This window comes from Arvicanthis niloticus, chromosome 20 (genome assembly GCF_011762505.2).
Source record: "Arvicanthis niloticus isolate mArvNil1 chromosome 20, mArvNil1.pat.X, whole genome shotgun sequence".
Taxonomy (NCBI): Eukaryota; Metazoa; Chordata; class Mammalia; order Rodentia; family Muridae; genus Arvicanthis; species Arvicanthis niloticus.
In genome coordinates, this window is record NC_047677.1 from 35,222,873 (window position 1) to 35,240,484 (window position 17,612).

The 17,612-nt window shown below is 44.9% G+C and overlaps 1 protein-coding gene and 1 long non-coding RNA gene across 3 annotated transcripts in view; one reads left to right on the top strand and one right to left on the bottom strand.

Moving 5' to 3' along the window:
- Slc16a9 (solute carrier family 16 member 9) overlaps window positions 1-17,612 on the top strand; it is a 39,550-nt gene that overhangs the window by 3,102 nt on the left and 18,836 nt on the right. Inside the window, exon 2 of the mRNA XM_034524430.2 lies at window positions 7,657-7,889. Within this exon, the coding sequence (XP_034380321.1) occupies window positions 7,694-7,889 (196 nt within the window). The 5' untranslated portion in view covers window positions 7,657-7,693. The remainder of the gene's footprint in view (window positions 1-7,656; window positions 7,890-17,612) is intronic.
- LOC143435191 (uncharacterized) lies at window positions 12,596-17,518 on the bottom strand. Of its 2 annotated transcripts, XR_013105264.1 has the most exons (3): window positions 17,405-17,518; window positions 13,686-13,813; window positions 12,596-12,775 (listed from the first exon to the last, which is right to left on the bottom strand). It is a non-coding gene; the product is annotated as an uncharacterized LOC143435191 (long non-coding RNA). The 2 variants fall into 2 exon arrangements; XR_013105263.1 differs by having other exon boundaries at window positions 12,596-13,813.

Below are 17,612 nucleotides of genomic sequence, written 5' to 3' on the forward strand. Positions count from 1 at the left end.
CCTTTCACATCTGGTTGTGATTTTTTTTCTAGACCTTCCTGGGCCAGTAAGGCAACAACATGTTGTATCTTATTTCAATCATTCGTAATTCTAGTAACCTTTGATGCTTGTCCAACCTATAATCATGAGAGCCACCCAACTTTTGTATTATTTTGATTTTAGACTGAGAATTTTGATCACTCAACTAAGCAACTAGTCCGTCTTGGGGCTAGAGAGATAGCCTAGGAGTTAAGAACACTTCCTGCTCTTGCAGAGGACCCAAGTTCAGTTCCCAGGATCCACGGTAGGTGGCTAGCAACTGCCTCTCACTCTAGGTGCAAGCAGATAGAAAGAAACCTCTGACCTCCTGGGCACCAGCAGTCATTCACACACACACACACACACACACACACACACACACACACACACGCACAATTGGAAATAATAAACTAATTCCTTAAAAGAAAAAAAAAATAGTCAACCCAACATTTGAACCTAAGCTTCCCACTGTCAGAGCCTGTCCTTTGAGCTATATTGCTTTGTCATTGGATGGCTCCTGCAGGGAGTGGGGAGTCCTCTCTTACAGTCCTCATCTCAGTCAACCTGATTAATGCTGTTCTACACACTCTGTTCTGGGGCATATTTCAGTGTCTTTGTTTACTTTAAAACTGTCACACAGAGGTGGGTGTGGTGGCTCACACCTCTAATACCAGCATTCAAGATGATGGGGGCAGGAGAGGATTGTATTTTGGAGGCCAGCCCAGCTACACAGTGAAAATCTCTCCCTTAAACAAACCAACACACCCTAGAACATGATGTTGTGCTTTAAAAGAAATTCTTAAGCCTGAGCAGACATGGGATATGGAGTAAGGAAAATGTTAGCCAACTTGACAGCCTCAAATATGAAGATGAGAGAGCAGCCAGAGTTTCTGAGGGACCACTGGCCTCCACAGCTCTCAATATTTCCAAGATTCTCTCCATCTCTCTCTTAAGTCACCTGTTCTATTTGGCCATTATGGTGGGGAAAAATGGTAGAGAACGGTAGATACTCTTTGAATTCATTCAGTTACTTCATAAAATACAGTGTTTATTTGGTGAAATGGATAAGGGAGGGTTTAAGTAGCTAGCACACACTGCTGAGCTTTCAAATGTCCTGTATTCCAAGGAGAAAGAAAACATTGTAGCTGGGCAGTGGTGGCCCATGCCTTTAATCTCAGGACTCTGGAAGTAAGAGGCAGACAAATCTCTTGAGTTCGAGGCCAGCCTGGTCTACAAGGCGAATTTCAGGCAGCCTGGTTTACACAGAGAAACCCTATCTTGAAAAACCTAAGAGAGAGAGAGAGAGAGACAGACAGACAGAGAGAGAGAGAGAGAAAGAGAGAGAGAAACAGAAACAGAGAGGGGGGAGAGAGAAAGACAGAGACACATAGAGAGGCAGAGAGACAAAGAGAGACAGAGAGACAGACACACAGAGAGAGACAGAGAAAGAGAAAGAAAGAGAGACAGAGACACATAGAAACAGAGAGTGATGGGGATGGGGGAGAGAGAGACAGTCACAGAGAAAGAGATGAGGCATCAAACCTGGAAACCCTATCAGCACATCCTTTGAGGCCTGTATGACTTCGCTTTTCTCATCCCTGTGATAGATTCTCGGGGGACTGGTGAGAAAGGGTGGATGGTTAACCCTGGTGCACAACTTGGGGTCATATCGAATGGTGTATTCAGACGTCATATTGGGCTCTAAATAATCACATGCAAATTGTATAAGCGTATGAAACAGAAGTGAGGTCTCATAATGGACATCTTTGCCAGAACACTCCCTGGCCAAGCTCTAGGCTGGGTTACAGGGAACAAATGTAGCAAGATCTGGGCAGCACAAAGAACATGGTGAGGGCAGGACCCAGAGGGGGGATCTTGGCAATTGTGTGTAGAGCCGGGTGTGGTGGCTGAGTGTTTGTATTCTGTTAAATCTTTTGACTCCCGATAGTTCACACATCCTGTTAGACATCTCTGAGGTTGGACAGAACTTAAGATAGGTGGCTATTCACTGGCTCCATGAGCAAAGTCAATGGTGCTAGGTCAGACAGACCCTAGGTGAACAAAGAAGATGGCGGGCTGGGGGCGTGGCGTGGCGGGGCGTGGCGGGGCGGGGCAGCGGGGTCCTGTGCCCAGGACCTTAGGATAAGTAAGGTGAGATAGTAAACCACTAAGCTCGGTTAGCATTTCATCCAGACTCTGAGGACTTATTAGAGAATAGAAGAAACTGGAGAGATGTTCATCCAACCAAGGCCAGAGTTACTCAGGTCCAGCTAATTATTACGTAAAAATGACGGCCCGATATTGACAGAATTTCTGTTTTTTTTTTTTTCTTTTTTTCTTTTTCTTTTCTTTTTTTTTCTTTTTTTTTCTTTTTTTCTTTTTCTTTTCTTTTTTTTTTTTGTGGAGGGGAACCCTGAAATTCGGAATTTTACGGGTAACCTTCCAGTTTTTGGAGCATTGGCAGTTCATTCAAATCCGCCCCAAACAAGAACAAAAGTTCCCTCACTGAGCGGGTCAAACAAAACCAGCTTGGGGCCAGATTTGGCCTTAATTTCGGCAATATGTGATTCAGTGACCTTAGCCTGAGTCCATTGACTCATAGATGACCTCTTCCTTGTTAGAATGTGTCACTGCCCCTTTGGTGGCGATTTCTGGCAACTGCCAGGCTGCTGCTCTAGGGCGCTCTCTGTTGCTGCGATTAAACACCACCCAAAAGCAGCTTAGGGAAGGAAATGACTTATTTAGCTCACATCTCCAGGTTACGGTCCATTCAGTTACCGAGGAAAGTCACGGCAGAATTCGAACAGGAACTTGAAGCGGAAACAGTGCAGGAACACACAGCTTGCTGGCTCCCTTGCAACGGCGTTCTTATCCAGGCCAGAACCACCTTCCCAGGAAATAATAGCCTGGGCCTTCTTACAACAATCGGAAATCAGGAAAATACCCCACAGATATGTCCCCGGGGCCACTTTGATCTGGGTAATCTCCCTCTCTTTGATTCCCCTCTCTGGTAATTTCAGGCTGTATCAAATTGACAGGTCATCGGTCATCGGATTCAACTTCAGCCGGCTACCAAGCTTGAAGGTCAAAAGGCATTCTCTGCTAATAACCCTGCTGTAGATCACCTCAGAGCCTTCAGCCGCTAATGACTCCTGTTAATTGTTCTTCCAGTGACATTTAGTATGGCTGAGTTCCAGGACTGGGAGGTCCCAGCACTCACTCTCCTTGCTGCGGTTCTGGACTCCATCCCAGTGTGACATAGTAAACCGGCTTCCTCTTGGTCAAGGTGCATTTGGAGGCCACCTTTAAGATGCTTGGAACTCTCCATTGCCGGCAAAATTTGCCCAAAAGTTCTCCCCATTCTCCCTTTTCCCCTCCCCCTTCCTTCTCCCTCCCCTCCTCCCCTTCCCTCCTCTTCTTCCTCCCCCTCCTCCCTCCCCTTCCTCCTCCTTCTTCTGAGATAGGATCTTACTTTACTCTGTTCATCTAACTGGCCTGGGACTCACAATGATCTGCCTACCCCTTCCTCCCAAGTGCTAGGATTTGAGGGGTGACATCATGGTGTCTGTCCCTCAGTAAACTTAGAACAATCTGGGGATCTCCTTGAATTTCCACTACATGAGTTAAGTTAAAGATTTTGCTCTTGTGAGTTGAATCATAATGGCAGTTTAGATTGTTTTCTAGTGCTTTCTAGTGCTTTGAGTCCGAAGCAGGAAAGGAAAACAGAATTATGGCATTCTGTATGATCCCAAGGGGAATTGTGCAATAAACTTCTTTAACTGAACTGCATTAAAATTTTTTTTCTTTTATGTGTCATCTATCTATATCTATATCTATATCTATATCTATATCTATATCTATATCTATATCTATATCTATTTATCAAGACAGGGCCTCACTATGTAGCCTTGGCTAGACTATCTATCTATAAACAAGGCTGGCTCCAAACTCCTTGAGCCCCACCTAGCTCTATCTCCCAAGTACTGGGATTAAAGGTGTGCGCCACCCTGCCCAGCTGCAGAGTGTTTTCAGAAAGTGGATTCTGGGACTGGACTGGCTTGCCTGTGCTCCTTGATTCGTGTCAATGAACTGTTTTATAAACAAGAGGGCCTGGCTGTAGCTTGAACGTCAGGGCAGACATTGATGAAGAGAAGAACCCGCGAGAGCGAACAAAATGAGACCAGTGCATTCAGAGAGGCCGTAGATCTTATGTGCCTGAGCGGGTCTGGAGAGGGCTTGGCCTGATGGTACAAACCCACACTTCTTATTCTATATATTAATATGTCAACCCCGACTTGCGATTTAATGAATAGAGCAGCCGAATGTTTAACGTTAGCATTTATTTGAATCTTATTTTTAATTGACATAGTATTTGTACATAATTCTTTGTGGAGTACGGTGTGATAGTTAAATACATGTGGGCCCAGTATAACAGTCAAAAGCCAAATCAGGGCCATTAACGATTTCTATTGCTTCAGATACTACTCATTGTACGCCTGTTTCAGTTACCTTGAAATACGTCGTGAAATGTACCTAAATGCAGTTACCCTACAGCGCTAAATGATGCTAGGATGAACCCTGCCTTAACCGGATTTTGGTAGCTAATTGGATAGTTGGTAGCCTGTCTCTCTTCCAGTCACCTACGATAGTTTCTGGACTCTGCTGTACTGGATACTCTGATGTGTTGAGCTTTTTAGCACCTCAGCAGGCAAGAGGTAGTAGCTAAGCCATGAAGGAAAGCACAGGAAATCATTACGTCTCTGACCGTCCGTCCTGTTGGTCCTGTTGACGGATGGTATGACGCTCGTGTAAACTGGGGGATGATGACGGATCAGGGATCAGGTGTCAGTCAACACCACAAAAGCTCGTCTACCAAGCCACAGTTGATAACTTAATAAGTGCTTCCTTCTCTAAAGATTTGCTGCTCTGGACACTTCCTGTGAGAAACCACCCTACTCTTGTCCTGCGTGTTGAAATATCACCCATGGCAAAGTGGATGGGTAGTCACTGACGAAAAGAGTTTTGTAGGTTTTAAGAGACACACAGTCTTTACTCTTTCCTTCCTGAAAATCCAGGGTTCCCCACCCCCCTCTGGTTCTGCCTGTCAGCCCACACTTTCCCAAAGTGTTCTAATTTGGGGACTTAAATGAAATAGGCTCTCAATTGGTTTTTGTCTTTACAGAGCCTGTCCATTCTATAAGATGTTTGGTTTGGGGAATTAAGACTAAGTTTTTATTGAATGGGATTCTCAGCAGGAATCGTCAGTGCAGGTCCTTAGAGAGGCTGGGGAAGACAGATGAGGAGAGAGTAATGTGTTTGACAGAGAAGCACAATGACCTGAAGTAGATTCCAGCACCCACATAAATAAGGCAGGTTGGTGGCCCATGCTTTATAATATCAGTGCTTAAGGCGGGGTGGGAGGAGACAGGTCAATCTGTGGGCTCACCAGCCAGCCAGCTTCGCTTCAGTGATCCATTCTAGGTCAGTGGGAGACTGTGTCTCCAAAAGATAAATTAGGGTCTAGCAAGATGGCTCAGCAGGCAAAGGTGCTTGTCGCCAAGGCTTGTGACCTGAGTTCAACTCCCCGCACACACTTTGGAAGAAAAGAAAGGACTTCCACAGATTACCTCTCTGATGTCCACACACACGTGATGTGGGCATGTATGCAGGTGTGCATACAGGGACAAAAATGATAAAATAAAGTAACAAAATAAAATAACAGACATAGATGAGAATGAACATCTAAGCTTTTTTTTTTTAATTTTGAACTATTGCAAAAGAATTTTTTTTTTCTTAATCAGCACATAAGTAGTCCAGGAGTAAGCAGATAGCCACATGGTGAGCTGCTGTGTACTGATTTTAAAAGAGACTAGAATCATGTGAAACCTTAAAGGTTGTTACATAATAGAATGTCCAAATGGTGATTTTTGTCAGAAAAAAAAAACCAAAAAAACAAAATATAAGAATGCTTGCTTGGTTTTGTTTACATGAATGTGAGTGTCTTAGTCAGGGTTTCTATTCCTGCACAAAACATTATGACCAAGAAGCAAGTTGGGGAGGACAGGGCTTATTCAGCTTACACTTCCACATTGCTGTTCCTCACCAAAGGAACTCAGGACAGGAACTCACACAAGGTGGGAACCTGGAGGCAGGAGCTGATGCAGAGGCCATGGAGCCATGTTACTTTAAATTGCTTCTGTCTTGCTCAGCTTACTTTCTTATACAACTCAGGACCACCAGCCCAGGGATGGCCACCCACCATGGGTCCTCCCACCCTTGATCATTAATTGAGAAAATGCCTTACAGCTGGATCTCATGGAGGCATTTCCTCAAGGGAGGCTCTGTTCTCACTGATAACTCCAGCTTGTGAGAAGTTGACACACAAAACCAGGGCCAAAGGTAGAGATGTTCTATTCCCTTCCCTCCAGACTCCCAGAGCCAATGAATGCAACCTTGCTGGTGCTGCAAGAATCACAGTTGGAAAAAGGCCTTCAGCTGACAGCCTCTGGGGATGAGAGTACCTTGCAGGAGGCCACCAGGACTTCCTATGGTCATCAGAAATGGGCAGTACTGGTGGCATACGGGTCAGTCCCAGGGTGGGATTAAAAAGCGCATCCCAAGTGTCTAAGCCTCTTCCTTTTCAAAAATTCCATTTTACTTATTATGGGGCAGGCATGTGCATAGCCCAGCGTGTGTGTGAAGGTGAAAGCTTGTCTTGCACTGCTTAGGTTCCAGGGAAACTGACTGCGTTTGAGGAGGTGGCTTCCAGGGTAGGGTACCTGGCTCCAAGCCAGAAGACCTGATTAAAGCCTCTTCATTCTGACCCAGGAACACTCCTGTTACGTCTCTTCTTATTAATCCTCCACTTCCTGGGCAGTCTCAGAAATAAAAGGGGTACAGAGGCGAAAATGAGTGGTTTCTTATGACTGGGTAAAGGAGAGACCCACCCAGGTGAAGGAGATCAAGGTTGGGGAAGCCATTTCACAATCTGCCTTCTTATAATTAAAAAATGTTCCAGTGGTTGTATGGTTTATGTAGATTATAAGTGAAGAGGCAGCCGGGCGGTGGTCGCACACGCCTTTAATCCCAGCACTTGGGAGGAAGAGGCAGGCAGATTTCTGAGTTCAAGGACAGCCTGGTCTACAGAGTGAGTTCCAGGACAGCCAGGGCTACACAGAGAAACCCTGTCTCGGAAAAAAAAAAAAAAAAAAAAAAAAGTGACGAGGCAAACTTGGTAAGGCAGTCAAAATATGTAGTTATCCATGTTAATGTGTTTAGAGAATTTTCTTTAAGTCGGGAAAAAGATATTTAATTTTTATTTATTTTAAAGATTTATTCTAATTGTGGGGGGAAGGGGAAGGGAGAGGGAAAGGGGAGAGGGAGACAGACATGTGAGTGCAGTGCCTGCAGAGTCCAGAAGAAGGCGTAGAACTAAAGCTGCAACAGTTACCAGCAGCTGTGAGCCACCCAACATGGGTCCTAGCAACCAAATTGGGGTCTTCTGCAAGAACAACCAGTGTTCTTAACCGGCGGAGCCATCTCTCCATCCCAGGAAGAGGTATTTTAACCCTGAATTCATTACCCACCACCTTCTAAAGGTTTTTTTTTTCCTCTCTCTCTTTTCTGGTTGCTTTCTAGAACCTTCCGAGAGCCACCGCATTGATTTCATCTCACAATGGAATTTCAGAAGTCCCCTGACGGAGGGTGGGGCTGGGTGATTGTGGTTGTCTCCTTCTTCACCCAGTTCCTCTGTTACGGATCCCCGTTAGCTGTTGGGGTCTTGTACGTAGAATGGCTGGATGCCTTCGGGGAAGGAAAAGGAAAAACAGCCTGGGTGGGATCCCTGGCCAGCGGAGTCGGCTTGCTTGCAAGTAAGTGGATCAGTTTGTACGGTTTCTTACTCTTTAATGGTTTGTGTTTGCCTAATGTCCCACAGGGCATGGAAGGCTTTTATGCGTTTTAAGTATAATTTGTATTTTCCTGCTTGTCTTTGAGACTGCTCCAGGGGTGGGACACACTCTTCTGCCCTCTGTGGGCACCCACATACACATGAGAACACACACACACGCTCACCCTCTAACGAGGAACACACACATATTCCCATGGATATAATAAGTTACAGAATGTCTACAGTGTGCTGGGATGTCCACAGTGTGGTGGTGATCTCCATGTCTTCCAAGCTCTGGCTCCTTCTCAGACTCGGCACTAGGGTCCATCCATATGCCTGCCAATCACAGCAACCTCCTCAGAAAAATACCCCACATCAAGGGCAGTCATATCTCACCTAGTGACACTCTTTGGGCTTTTCACAGGGGTTGTATGACTATGTTTCCATAAGCAGTTGTTTGCGGTTTGTAGTGGTTGCTGTGCTTAACGCAAACAGGAAAGGATTTTTTTTTTCTTGTTAACTTTTTGACCGTGGATATCATATACCACTTCAGTGTCTTGAGTCACGGTTTGAGTTCTGCAGTGGTTATTAATGACTTTGCTTCGTCTTATCTGGCACTATTTAAGCGCCAAGTGGGCTAAGACGAGGGTAGGAGGGTCCACATGGGGTTTCTTCCTGTATGTTAAGATAGACATAGGTAGAACTGGAGTCTTCCTGTGTGCTATAAACTTCTCATGATTCCAGGAGCAAAACCCGATCTCTATCCTGTGGAGAAACTCAGGACACGGGGTGCGGTGATTCATAAGGTGTTTTTGAGTTTTAAAATGGGTTTATGAAAGTCTGCTTAAAATAACCCCGTATTAGTCATCTCTTTTTAAAGATATGTCTGTCTCTATTAAAGGTGTTGCTATGGACAAGAGGCAATGGTATCCAGTTGGTAAATCCAAAACAGGATACATAGCTGTTGGGGAAACCCGGCAGGCTCCTCTGGCCTTCTTAGATAAGAAACTAAGCATGACTAAACAAGTGAAGAAATGTTGATGTTGCAGCATCAAGAGAAACAGGAAGTTTGCCCAGGATTTGTTTGAAAGAGTTTTTAAATAATTATTGCCAGGCTGGAGAGATGGCTCAGTGGTGAACAGTATTTGCTGTTCTTATAGAAGCTTCCTACCAGGGTAAGGTGGTCCACACGGCCTGTAATACCAGTTCCTGGGGATCCAATGTCCTCTGGGCTCCATGGGTACCTGCACACATATCGTGCAATACACACACTCAGGCACACACACACACACACAAACACACACACGTGCCATTGTAAAATTAAAGCAAGATGGCTTGTAAACTTGTCAAAGCACAAGTAACTGACCCATTCATAAAGAGATTTGAACACACGGCTTTCTGGAGAGCAACCTGGCGTGGAGAGGAGATTTTTCACAGTGTGTTCTTCTACTTCATCATCATTTCTATTAGCGAATCCTTAAACAGAGCCGTGATTATCGGGGTTCCCAGAAAAGGAGCCAAGGATAATTACAATGATATGCTTCTTAGCACGTGGTAGCACAAGGCTTGTCCCAGAGTTAGTTCAGGAGGGAGGAGAGGGTAGGTGGCATCTGGGATGTGGAAGGTGGGCATTGGAGTAGAAGCTAAAAGTTGGTGTCCTTTAAAAACTGACTCAGCCCCCCAATATTTCTATGTGCTTAGGCCAACGTCTCCATGTCCCTAAATCAACATCTCCATTTCCTGGGTCAACATCTCCATGTCCCTAGGTCAATGTCTCCATGTTCCTAAATCAATGTCTCCATGTCCCTAGGTCAACTTCATCTTGTTTCTAAGTCATCAAATCCATGTCCCTAGGTCAACATCTCCATATTCCTAGGTCAACCACATTTTCTCAGTGGTGAGGGTCAGCCATCTTCATTTTAATAGGACTGTCTACATAATTGTTCAACCCCAGAGCAATATGAAATAAGAATCCTTGCTTAAGAATTATTAAGTAGGCCAGCCTGGTCTACAGAGTGAGTTCTAGGACAACCAGGGCTACACGGAGAAACTCTGTCTTGAAAAACAAAAACAAACAAACAAACAAAAAAAACCCCAACAACAACAAAAAAAGAATTATTAAGTGTTTCATGACAATGACAAAAGACTATGGCCTTAAAAACTGAGCCTTATCTAGTCTAAGAAACCAGCCTGGTTTAGAACTAGAAATATAGATGTGAGTGGAATTCTGGGAAAAGTTTGGAATTATAAAGGGCAGTTGGCAGAACTGTTACCCAGGGGCAAAGTAGGTAATTCATCTTAATGTTTTCCCCTTGGAACCAAGCGATCGCTTTGACACAGAATCAAGTCTGACCTGTACTGTTTACCGACTCATGCCTGGCCTTAGCTGTCCTTCAGGTCTAGGCTTCTGTGATGTTGGGCTTGCCTTTCTAAGTCCCTTAAGTAAATGTTTAGGAATGCCAAGAATTCTGGATGTGCTTGAATGTAGCATTTTGATAATCTGTGTCAATGTTCACATCTTAATAGAACAACACAGAGAAGAAAGGATCACGGTAGGCTGGCTGGTCTTTGGAAAAGTTAAGCACCAACTCTATGTGGATATTAGTTATCTGATCCAATTTTTTATTTTTCTTTCAAATGTTTGTATTTTCCAAGCATGAGGTCATTAAAAAAAAAAAACATACACACACACAGAGAGAAACTGTTATGAACTTCATTTTTGTATAGGCAAAGTTTTGGCTAACAACTACGCTGACTGCGCAGAACAAATTACATCACGCAGTGCTTCCAGGAAATCCTGAGTGTATCGGGAAGCCACTTTGGTGGTGTCAACTCATTTCCCGAGCATCTCTCTAACCTCCTTTGTTGCTCTGAGAGCACCGGTAATAAATTACCTCATTAATGTTTAAGTGTGAGTTGAAGGACTGTTACTGCACATTCTTCTGATCCCATCAATGTAAGGGACTGGCAAACTAAAAGTGCATTTGTATTCTAAATGAGACAGCTCCAAATTGCTGGCCTTTTTAGATCAATGAACTTTTCGCTTCAGGCAAAGAAAAACAAGAAGAAGAAAAAAAAAAAAAAAAAGAAAATATATGGAATTTGAAACACTGACAAAATTAGGATGAAAACCAGTACTCAAATGTGCTTGGGATAACCTGAGTCAAACTCAAGTTCTGGCTCAACCACCTTTTAGGCAGGCGACCTTGGGCAGGCTAGACACCTTCTTGGAGCCTGACACCAGCTACTAAATAAGGAGGCATTTGAGCCTGCAGCCCAAAGCTGCATAGAAAAGAGCTGAGAACTCTTTAATGAGGAACTCAGGAACTCACTAAAAAGAAATGGTGGGGGTGGGGGGGAGAGAGAGAGAGAGAGGGAGAGAGAGAGAGAGAGAGAGAGAGAGAGAGAGAGAGAGAGAGAGAGAACGCAAACACTTCTGGAAGTGTGTGTCTGTGTGTGTGTGTGTCTGTGTGTGTGTGTAGTACTCACTGCAGAACCACAATGACCATCACCCTCCTGCCTGATGCCTTCGTTCTGGAACGATCAGCCAGCATATCTTTTTTGTTGTTAGAGAAGGCTGGGGAGGTCTCAGATATAGAAAAGCAAAATAGAGACCTCGTGTTTCCAGGTTTTTGTTAACATCAAGAAAGCATTCAGAATAAGGAACTGGGAGGTTACATATATGTGTATGTCTAATTTTTATATAATATTTATATAAAACATATATATGTACACACACACACACACACACAGTCTCATTATGTTGCATTTGCTGTACTAGAACTCATTATATAGACCAGGCTAGCCTCGAACTCACAAGAGAGCTGGTCTGTCTACCTCCAGAGTTCTGGAATTAAAGATTCACACCACTCTATAATGGTCTGGAAGGTTTTATTACAGACTAGAAGTATACACCCAAGAAGCAGGCTGGGCTTCTTAGATAGCCCTGCTTTATAGCATTCTCTTTTGCTAAACCTGGGGGAGTGACATATGACATTAATTGGGCAGTTTTTGACTAGCAAGGTTTGACAAGGAGCACAATGTGACATTTGTCATATGGCAGTGCAAGTAGGAAGGTCAGACATGGAGTCTGCAGTTGCAGCTCTGTGCGTCAACCCAAAGCCATTTCTGGATGCTTTAATTTCTCTTCTTGTTTATTCTCCTGCTGTTTGCCTTGGTCTCTCCGCATCGCAGCCAAGGCCTATGTCTCGATCTTGGGACTAGGACAAGTACTTTCTTTTCCTGCTGGTTGGTGACTTAGGGAGATGATTTGAATCATGAAAGCACATAATTGCTTAGCTGTTGACTCTCAGGTATTCCAATTAAGTAGCTGTGAGAGGAGGCCTAGACCTGTGATTTTTTTTTTTTTTTTGTCTTGTTTTTGTTCCTTTTCTTTGGTTTGAAGGGTTTAAACCTAGGCCATCCTGCATGCTACACAATGTCACACCCACTACCCACTTTATTTATTGTTATTATTGTTTTGTTGGGTTGTTTGTTTGCTTGCTTAACAAGGTTTCTCTATGTAGAATTAATTAATTATGAACAATTAATTCAGGCAAGTTGGAGAAGAAGTTTGACAGATACTGTCTCAAAAAAACTATATATGAATATTTGTGCAGTCCATCTTTTACTAGAAGATGTATGTATGTGAAAATATACATACATATATAAACTCACCTTTACCAAAAAGAATACAAAGATGCTTATTTATTTGGGTAGGGGTTTTGACCACGAGAGCTACACCAGAACCAGAGTTGTATGGTTTATTTCTCCAGCTGGCCAGTGAGGGTTCTTTCTTCCTTGGTTATGTGACACAAATGAACTCAGTACCATGGTATGATCATGGTGTCCCCTCTGTGCTGGTGATGCCTTGAGAAACAGAGATGAACATGTTGTATCTTTCCATAGTGTCAGAACTTATTGAATGATAAATTCACAAACTGTGTGTGCTTTGTTGGCTTGAATTATCCAGACACGACTGATTTCATTTAGTAGTTGCTGCTGTGGGCGAGCATGGAGCCTTACATTCTGGTCTTACTTAGACTAATGAATATCACCTCTTAGATGACACATTGCATGTCACACAATTTGTCTGTCTGTCTGTCTGTTATCTGTCTACTTTTCTATCTGCTAACATGGCTGAAAAGAGGTTCGAGAAAGGGCTGGAGAGTTGGCTCAGCAGTTAAGAGCACTGGCTACTCTTCCAGAGGTCCTGAGTTCAATTCCCAGCAACCACATGGCGGCTCACAACCATATGTAATGGGATATGATGCCCTCTTCTGGTGAAACTGAGTATAGCAACAGTGTGCTCATATACATAAAATAAATAAGTAATTCTAAAAAGCAGGAGGTGGGTCGTCAAGAAGCTATGGAATTCTGAGAGCTCAGTGAAGGTGAGAGAGCCAACACACACGCAGAGAGTGCCTGCAGATGAGTGGATATTAACCTATGAACCCTGTCATGGAGCTGTCCAGAGACTACAAAGTTGCTTCCTCGTACAGTTAGTTCAAGGCACTCAGCTGTATCAAGGTGCAGAGCTGAGCCTGCCTGGGTAAATAGCAGTTCAGGTGCTCTGCCTCAGGCAGGGGGATCACACTGAGTAGTTGAGGCTACAGGGCGTGGACCCACGGTTGAGAGTCTATCACCTGATGTCCATATGATCCACACCTGCTGTCCGACAACACGTCAGTGTGTGTCTCCATGCCCCCAACATTTGGCATTCTTCACATTTACATGACCCAAGAAAGAGGGTTACATCTGCTCTGACGGATAAGCTCACCAGTATGGTTTAGGATCTTCATCCACCTTCCTGTTCCCGAGTCAACTGTGTTAGCCCGTGAGTGAGTAGACAGTTTTTTGTTGATCTGTACAACAAAAAAGATGTAGAATCCATTCTCAGCGTTTACCCTGGAGATGGAACAAACTTCAGTTTTATAAGGAGTCACTTGGGGCCAAAGCAAAATGACTATACAGGGTGGAGTCAAGTCATGTCGAGCAGGACACAGCCTATCCCCGCGGGCACGCCAAGAGAGTTTACAAAATACATGCCTATGGTGGGTCTTGTAGACTCAGGGAGTAGACACAGAAAGAGAAAGCAAACTAGTGAGCTCATACATCTTAAATACCAAGGTTTCTAGCGGGAGTGGGGCCATCCCTGGAGTTTCTTGTATAAAAATTAACCAAGGCAAAAAAGTTGTATTTATTTGGAGGCTAAATGAGATAGTAATCCAAGCAGGCACGGGGAAACTCCCCAGGGAACTTCCAGTTTCCCATCTCCCAGCAATGGGATTACAGCATAGATCACCAAACCCTCATTTTTTTTAGAAGGTTCTGGAGAAGAGCTCGGGTCCTCACGCAAAGCAAGTACTTTATCATCTGAGTGATCTCACTAGTTCTTACTTTCATAGTTTTTTTTTTTTTTTTTTTCCTGGCTAGTTTTATTGAGATCGTCTGAGGTGGGCTGCCAGGAGGGTGGGTTGTCATGGGTAGGCAGGCGGGGAGCCAGCAGGCCTTGAAGAATCTTTGGATGCTAAGACCCGGAGCATGCAATGTTCCCGGCACCTTCCAGTGTGATGAAGGAGGCATATGCTGGGAGAGGAGATGGTTAGTTTTCTGTGTCAATTTGACTAAGCGACATCCCTCCTCTGGCGACTTAAGTCCTAAAGTTGGCCTTGCTGGGTTTTTTTTTTTTTTTTTTTTTTTCTTTAAGACGTGAAGTATGCAATCGGCTTTCAGAGAAAGAGCTTATCCTAGGCGATCTGGGTGGACTCCAGAGAAGAATGGAACTTTCCCAGAAAAAGCAGTTCTGCCTGCAAGCCTGCAGCTTCGGCCTGTGCCTGAGAGTCCCAGCTTGCCTCTCCTGGTGGCTTGCCCTACTGATCTTAGATTTGCTTACCTAGGCAAGCATTGCCTGGCCCTTAGCCCAGGGATCCCTTACAATCAATCTCTCAGTGTGTGTTTCCTGTTGGTCTTGTTTCTGTGGTTGGTTGATCCAGACAAGCACAGAAGGGGTGGTAGGTCACTGAAGCAGATGACTGCCATGCCCAGCAGCAGTCTGAGATGTGCTGAAGCAGCCCCCTAAATCCCTAATACCCCACCCCCACCCTCCCAACACTCTACCCCTTCCACATTCTCCAAGTCCAAGGAGGGGAATGGAGCCAGTCATTGTGAAGCAATGGGAGACTCTCTGGTTCTCTGGTTTGAGGCTCAAGCGGACTTAGCAGCCCCCACCTCCAGTTTTGGTTTTTATTCTTCTAGCCTTCCACCTGCCATCATGAGTCACCAAGTTGGTGCAGGCAGGTCCCCTGGCTCAGCATGTTTTGAACACTGCCAGGGTTGCAGTTGGGGGTTAGCCCTGTGTTGGGAAGTACCCTTAACTCCTTCAAGGACTGACTTGCATCCTTCTGTAGGAGTCTGTGGCATAGGCGAGTTCCCATGTTCCAGGCCTTTCTGGGCTGGCAACTAAATGGGTTTTGGTTATTTATTTATTTATTTATTTCTACCGTTACGTACAAATACCAGCAAAGCAACCAGCCAGCAAAATCAGCCGATACTTCAAGTGATCAAAGGTTTGAGTTTGAGATTCATGATGTCAGCTGAAGCAAAGAGGAAGAAGCCAGCCACACTAGCCTCCTAGGTACTGAGGAAGACTCAAGGCACTCACGTGACCGGGATCCTTCTGTTAGGAAATCTTCCCTGCACACGGGGTCCATGTGTTTACTGCTGTATCATTTCTCATGTATGCTGGCTAACTTATGGCTTCCATGTAGCAGACCTGGCTGGCCTTGGTCCTTGGGTCCACAGAAACGTTTTAGGAAAAATCGATGCAAGGAGAGAACTATAAGGACTGTTTTCCACCCCAAAGGGCATAATTTCTTTCTTAAAGCTATACATTCTGTTTGTTTGTTTGTTTGTTTGTTTGTTTCTAGTTTTAGTTTATTGAGACAGAGTCTCACTATGTAGTCTTGGCTGGCCTGGAACTTGTTACGTAGCCCAGGCTGGCCTCAAACTCCTAGTGATCTGCCTGCCTCACAATGACCTTTATCCAGAGTGCAGTGATTAAAGTCATTTGTCACTGGGCTCTGCTTATCTACCATAGTTTGAATTTAAAAGGCCATAAGCTCATGTCTTAAAGGATTGAGGATTGGCCTCCAGGTGTGGGGGGGGGGCACCTATTTTGGGGTACACGTGGAGATTTGAAGGAGAGTCTAGGAGGGGGAATTAGGTCAATGGAGCCATGCCTTCAAGGGTATCCTGTCCTTGCATGCTCTCTCTCTCTCTCTCCCATTCTGTTTTTCCTTTCCAGCTGTCGTGAGGTAACCATCTCTGCTCTCCCATGCTGTCTGCTACGAAGCCGGCGTGTCTCACCACGGGCCCAGGATTAGTAGAGCCAGCCGAAACCTGTTAGAAACATGGGCCTACCCTAAAAAGACAGTGGTTACTGAAAAAAGCCAAATTCCCACAGCTTGTAGGCATCAGGCCTGTGCCTTCCGGTAGCTCTCCCTGGGATACGGAATTAAGACGCTGCCCTGTCTTAAGAGAGGTGACTTAACAGCAGCCCCTGATTTACGGTCTTAACCGGTGCCTGGTTCCCTTTCTCTGTGGTCTTTCTTGCATAAGCTATACTGCACTAAATCATGGGATGGGAAATCTTCCCGCCACCCATAAGAGGCTAGAAAAAGTCAGATGTCTTTTTTTTGTTGTTGAAAAGATTGGTTCCAGAGGCCACAGGTGAATTTGCTTGGGGAGTTACTTTGGAGGCTGCTTTCTGAAGTGGCTTCTCTGGCCTCCTGTGTCCTCATAGTCTTGGCTGCAATTTCCCCCTTCCCCTCCCCTTCCCCTCCCCTCCCTCTCCCCTCCCCCTCTCCCTCTCCTTCCCCTTTCCCCCTCCCCTTCTCCTTCCTCTCTCCCCCTCTCCTCTCCCTCCTCCCCACTAATGAACCACCTCTCCAGATTTTAAAGGGAAGCCTCTCCTCCCCTTTAAGGCCCTGTCACATTTAGATCTCCATTTATTGCCGTGGTTCTCAACCTTCCTAATACTGGAAACCTCCTGTTCCTCGTGTTGTGGTGACTCCCAACCATAAAATTATTTCCGTTGCTCCTTCATAACTATAATTTTGCTACTGTTATGGATCTTAATATGAATATCTGGTATGCAGATCCTTCCATGTGAAATCAGTTTATTGGGCCAAGTAACCCAACACCCTTTCTTTCCAATTTGCTGGGTGCAGTGATTCTGGGTACTTCCCCTGGGCACTTCCCCTGGCAGAGCGCCCCAAGACACAATCTGTCCCAAGGCTTATTTTATATCTAGTGGTTTCTTAGGCCGAACAAATTCAAACACGAATCACTCGGGCCGGTAAGTGAGCAAGTGCTTGCTAGCTCTCGGGTGTGCCGAGTGTTTGATCTCAATTTTCAGATGAGGAAACTAAGCCTGAGATCCCACCACTTAGTAAGAGGGAAAGCCAAAACCAAGCCGAGTTTGGCCCCGACACTCACCTTTCTCCACAGTGAACTCGCCGTTCTTTAATTTCTTTTCAAGAAGTGGGAATAAGATACTTCCCAGGGCTGCAGTAACACTAAAATGGAGCATGGCTATTGAATGGAACAGCGCCCTCAGGATCTAGCGCACTGCGCATGCTCAGAACTGTACCGCCAACCTTTGGTTTGTTGGGACGGAATCCTCTCGAACTGACAATGGATAGAT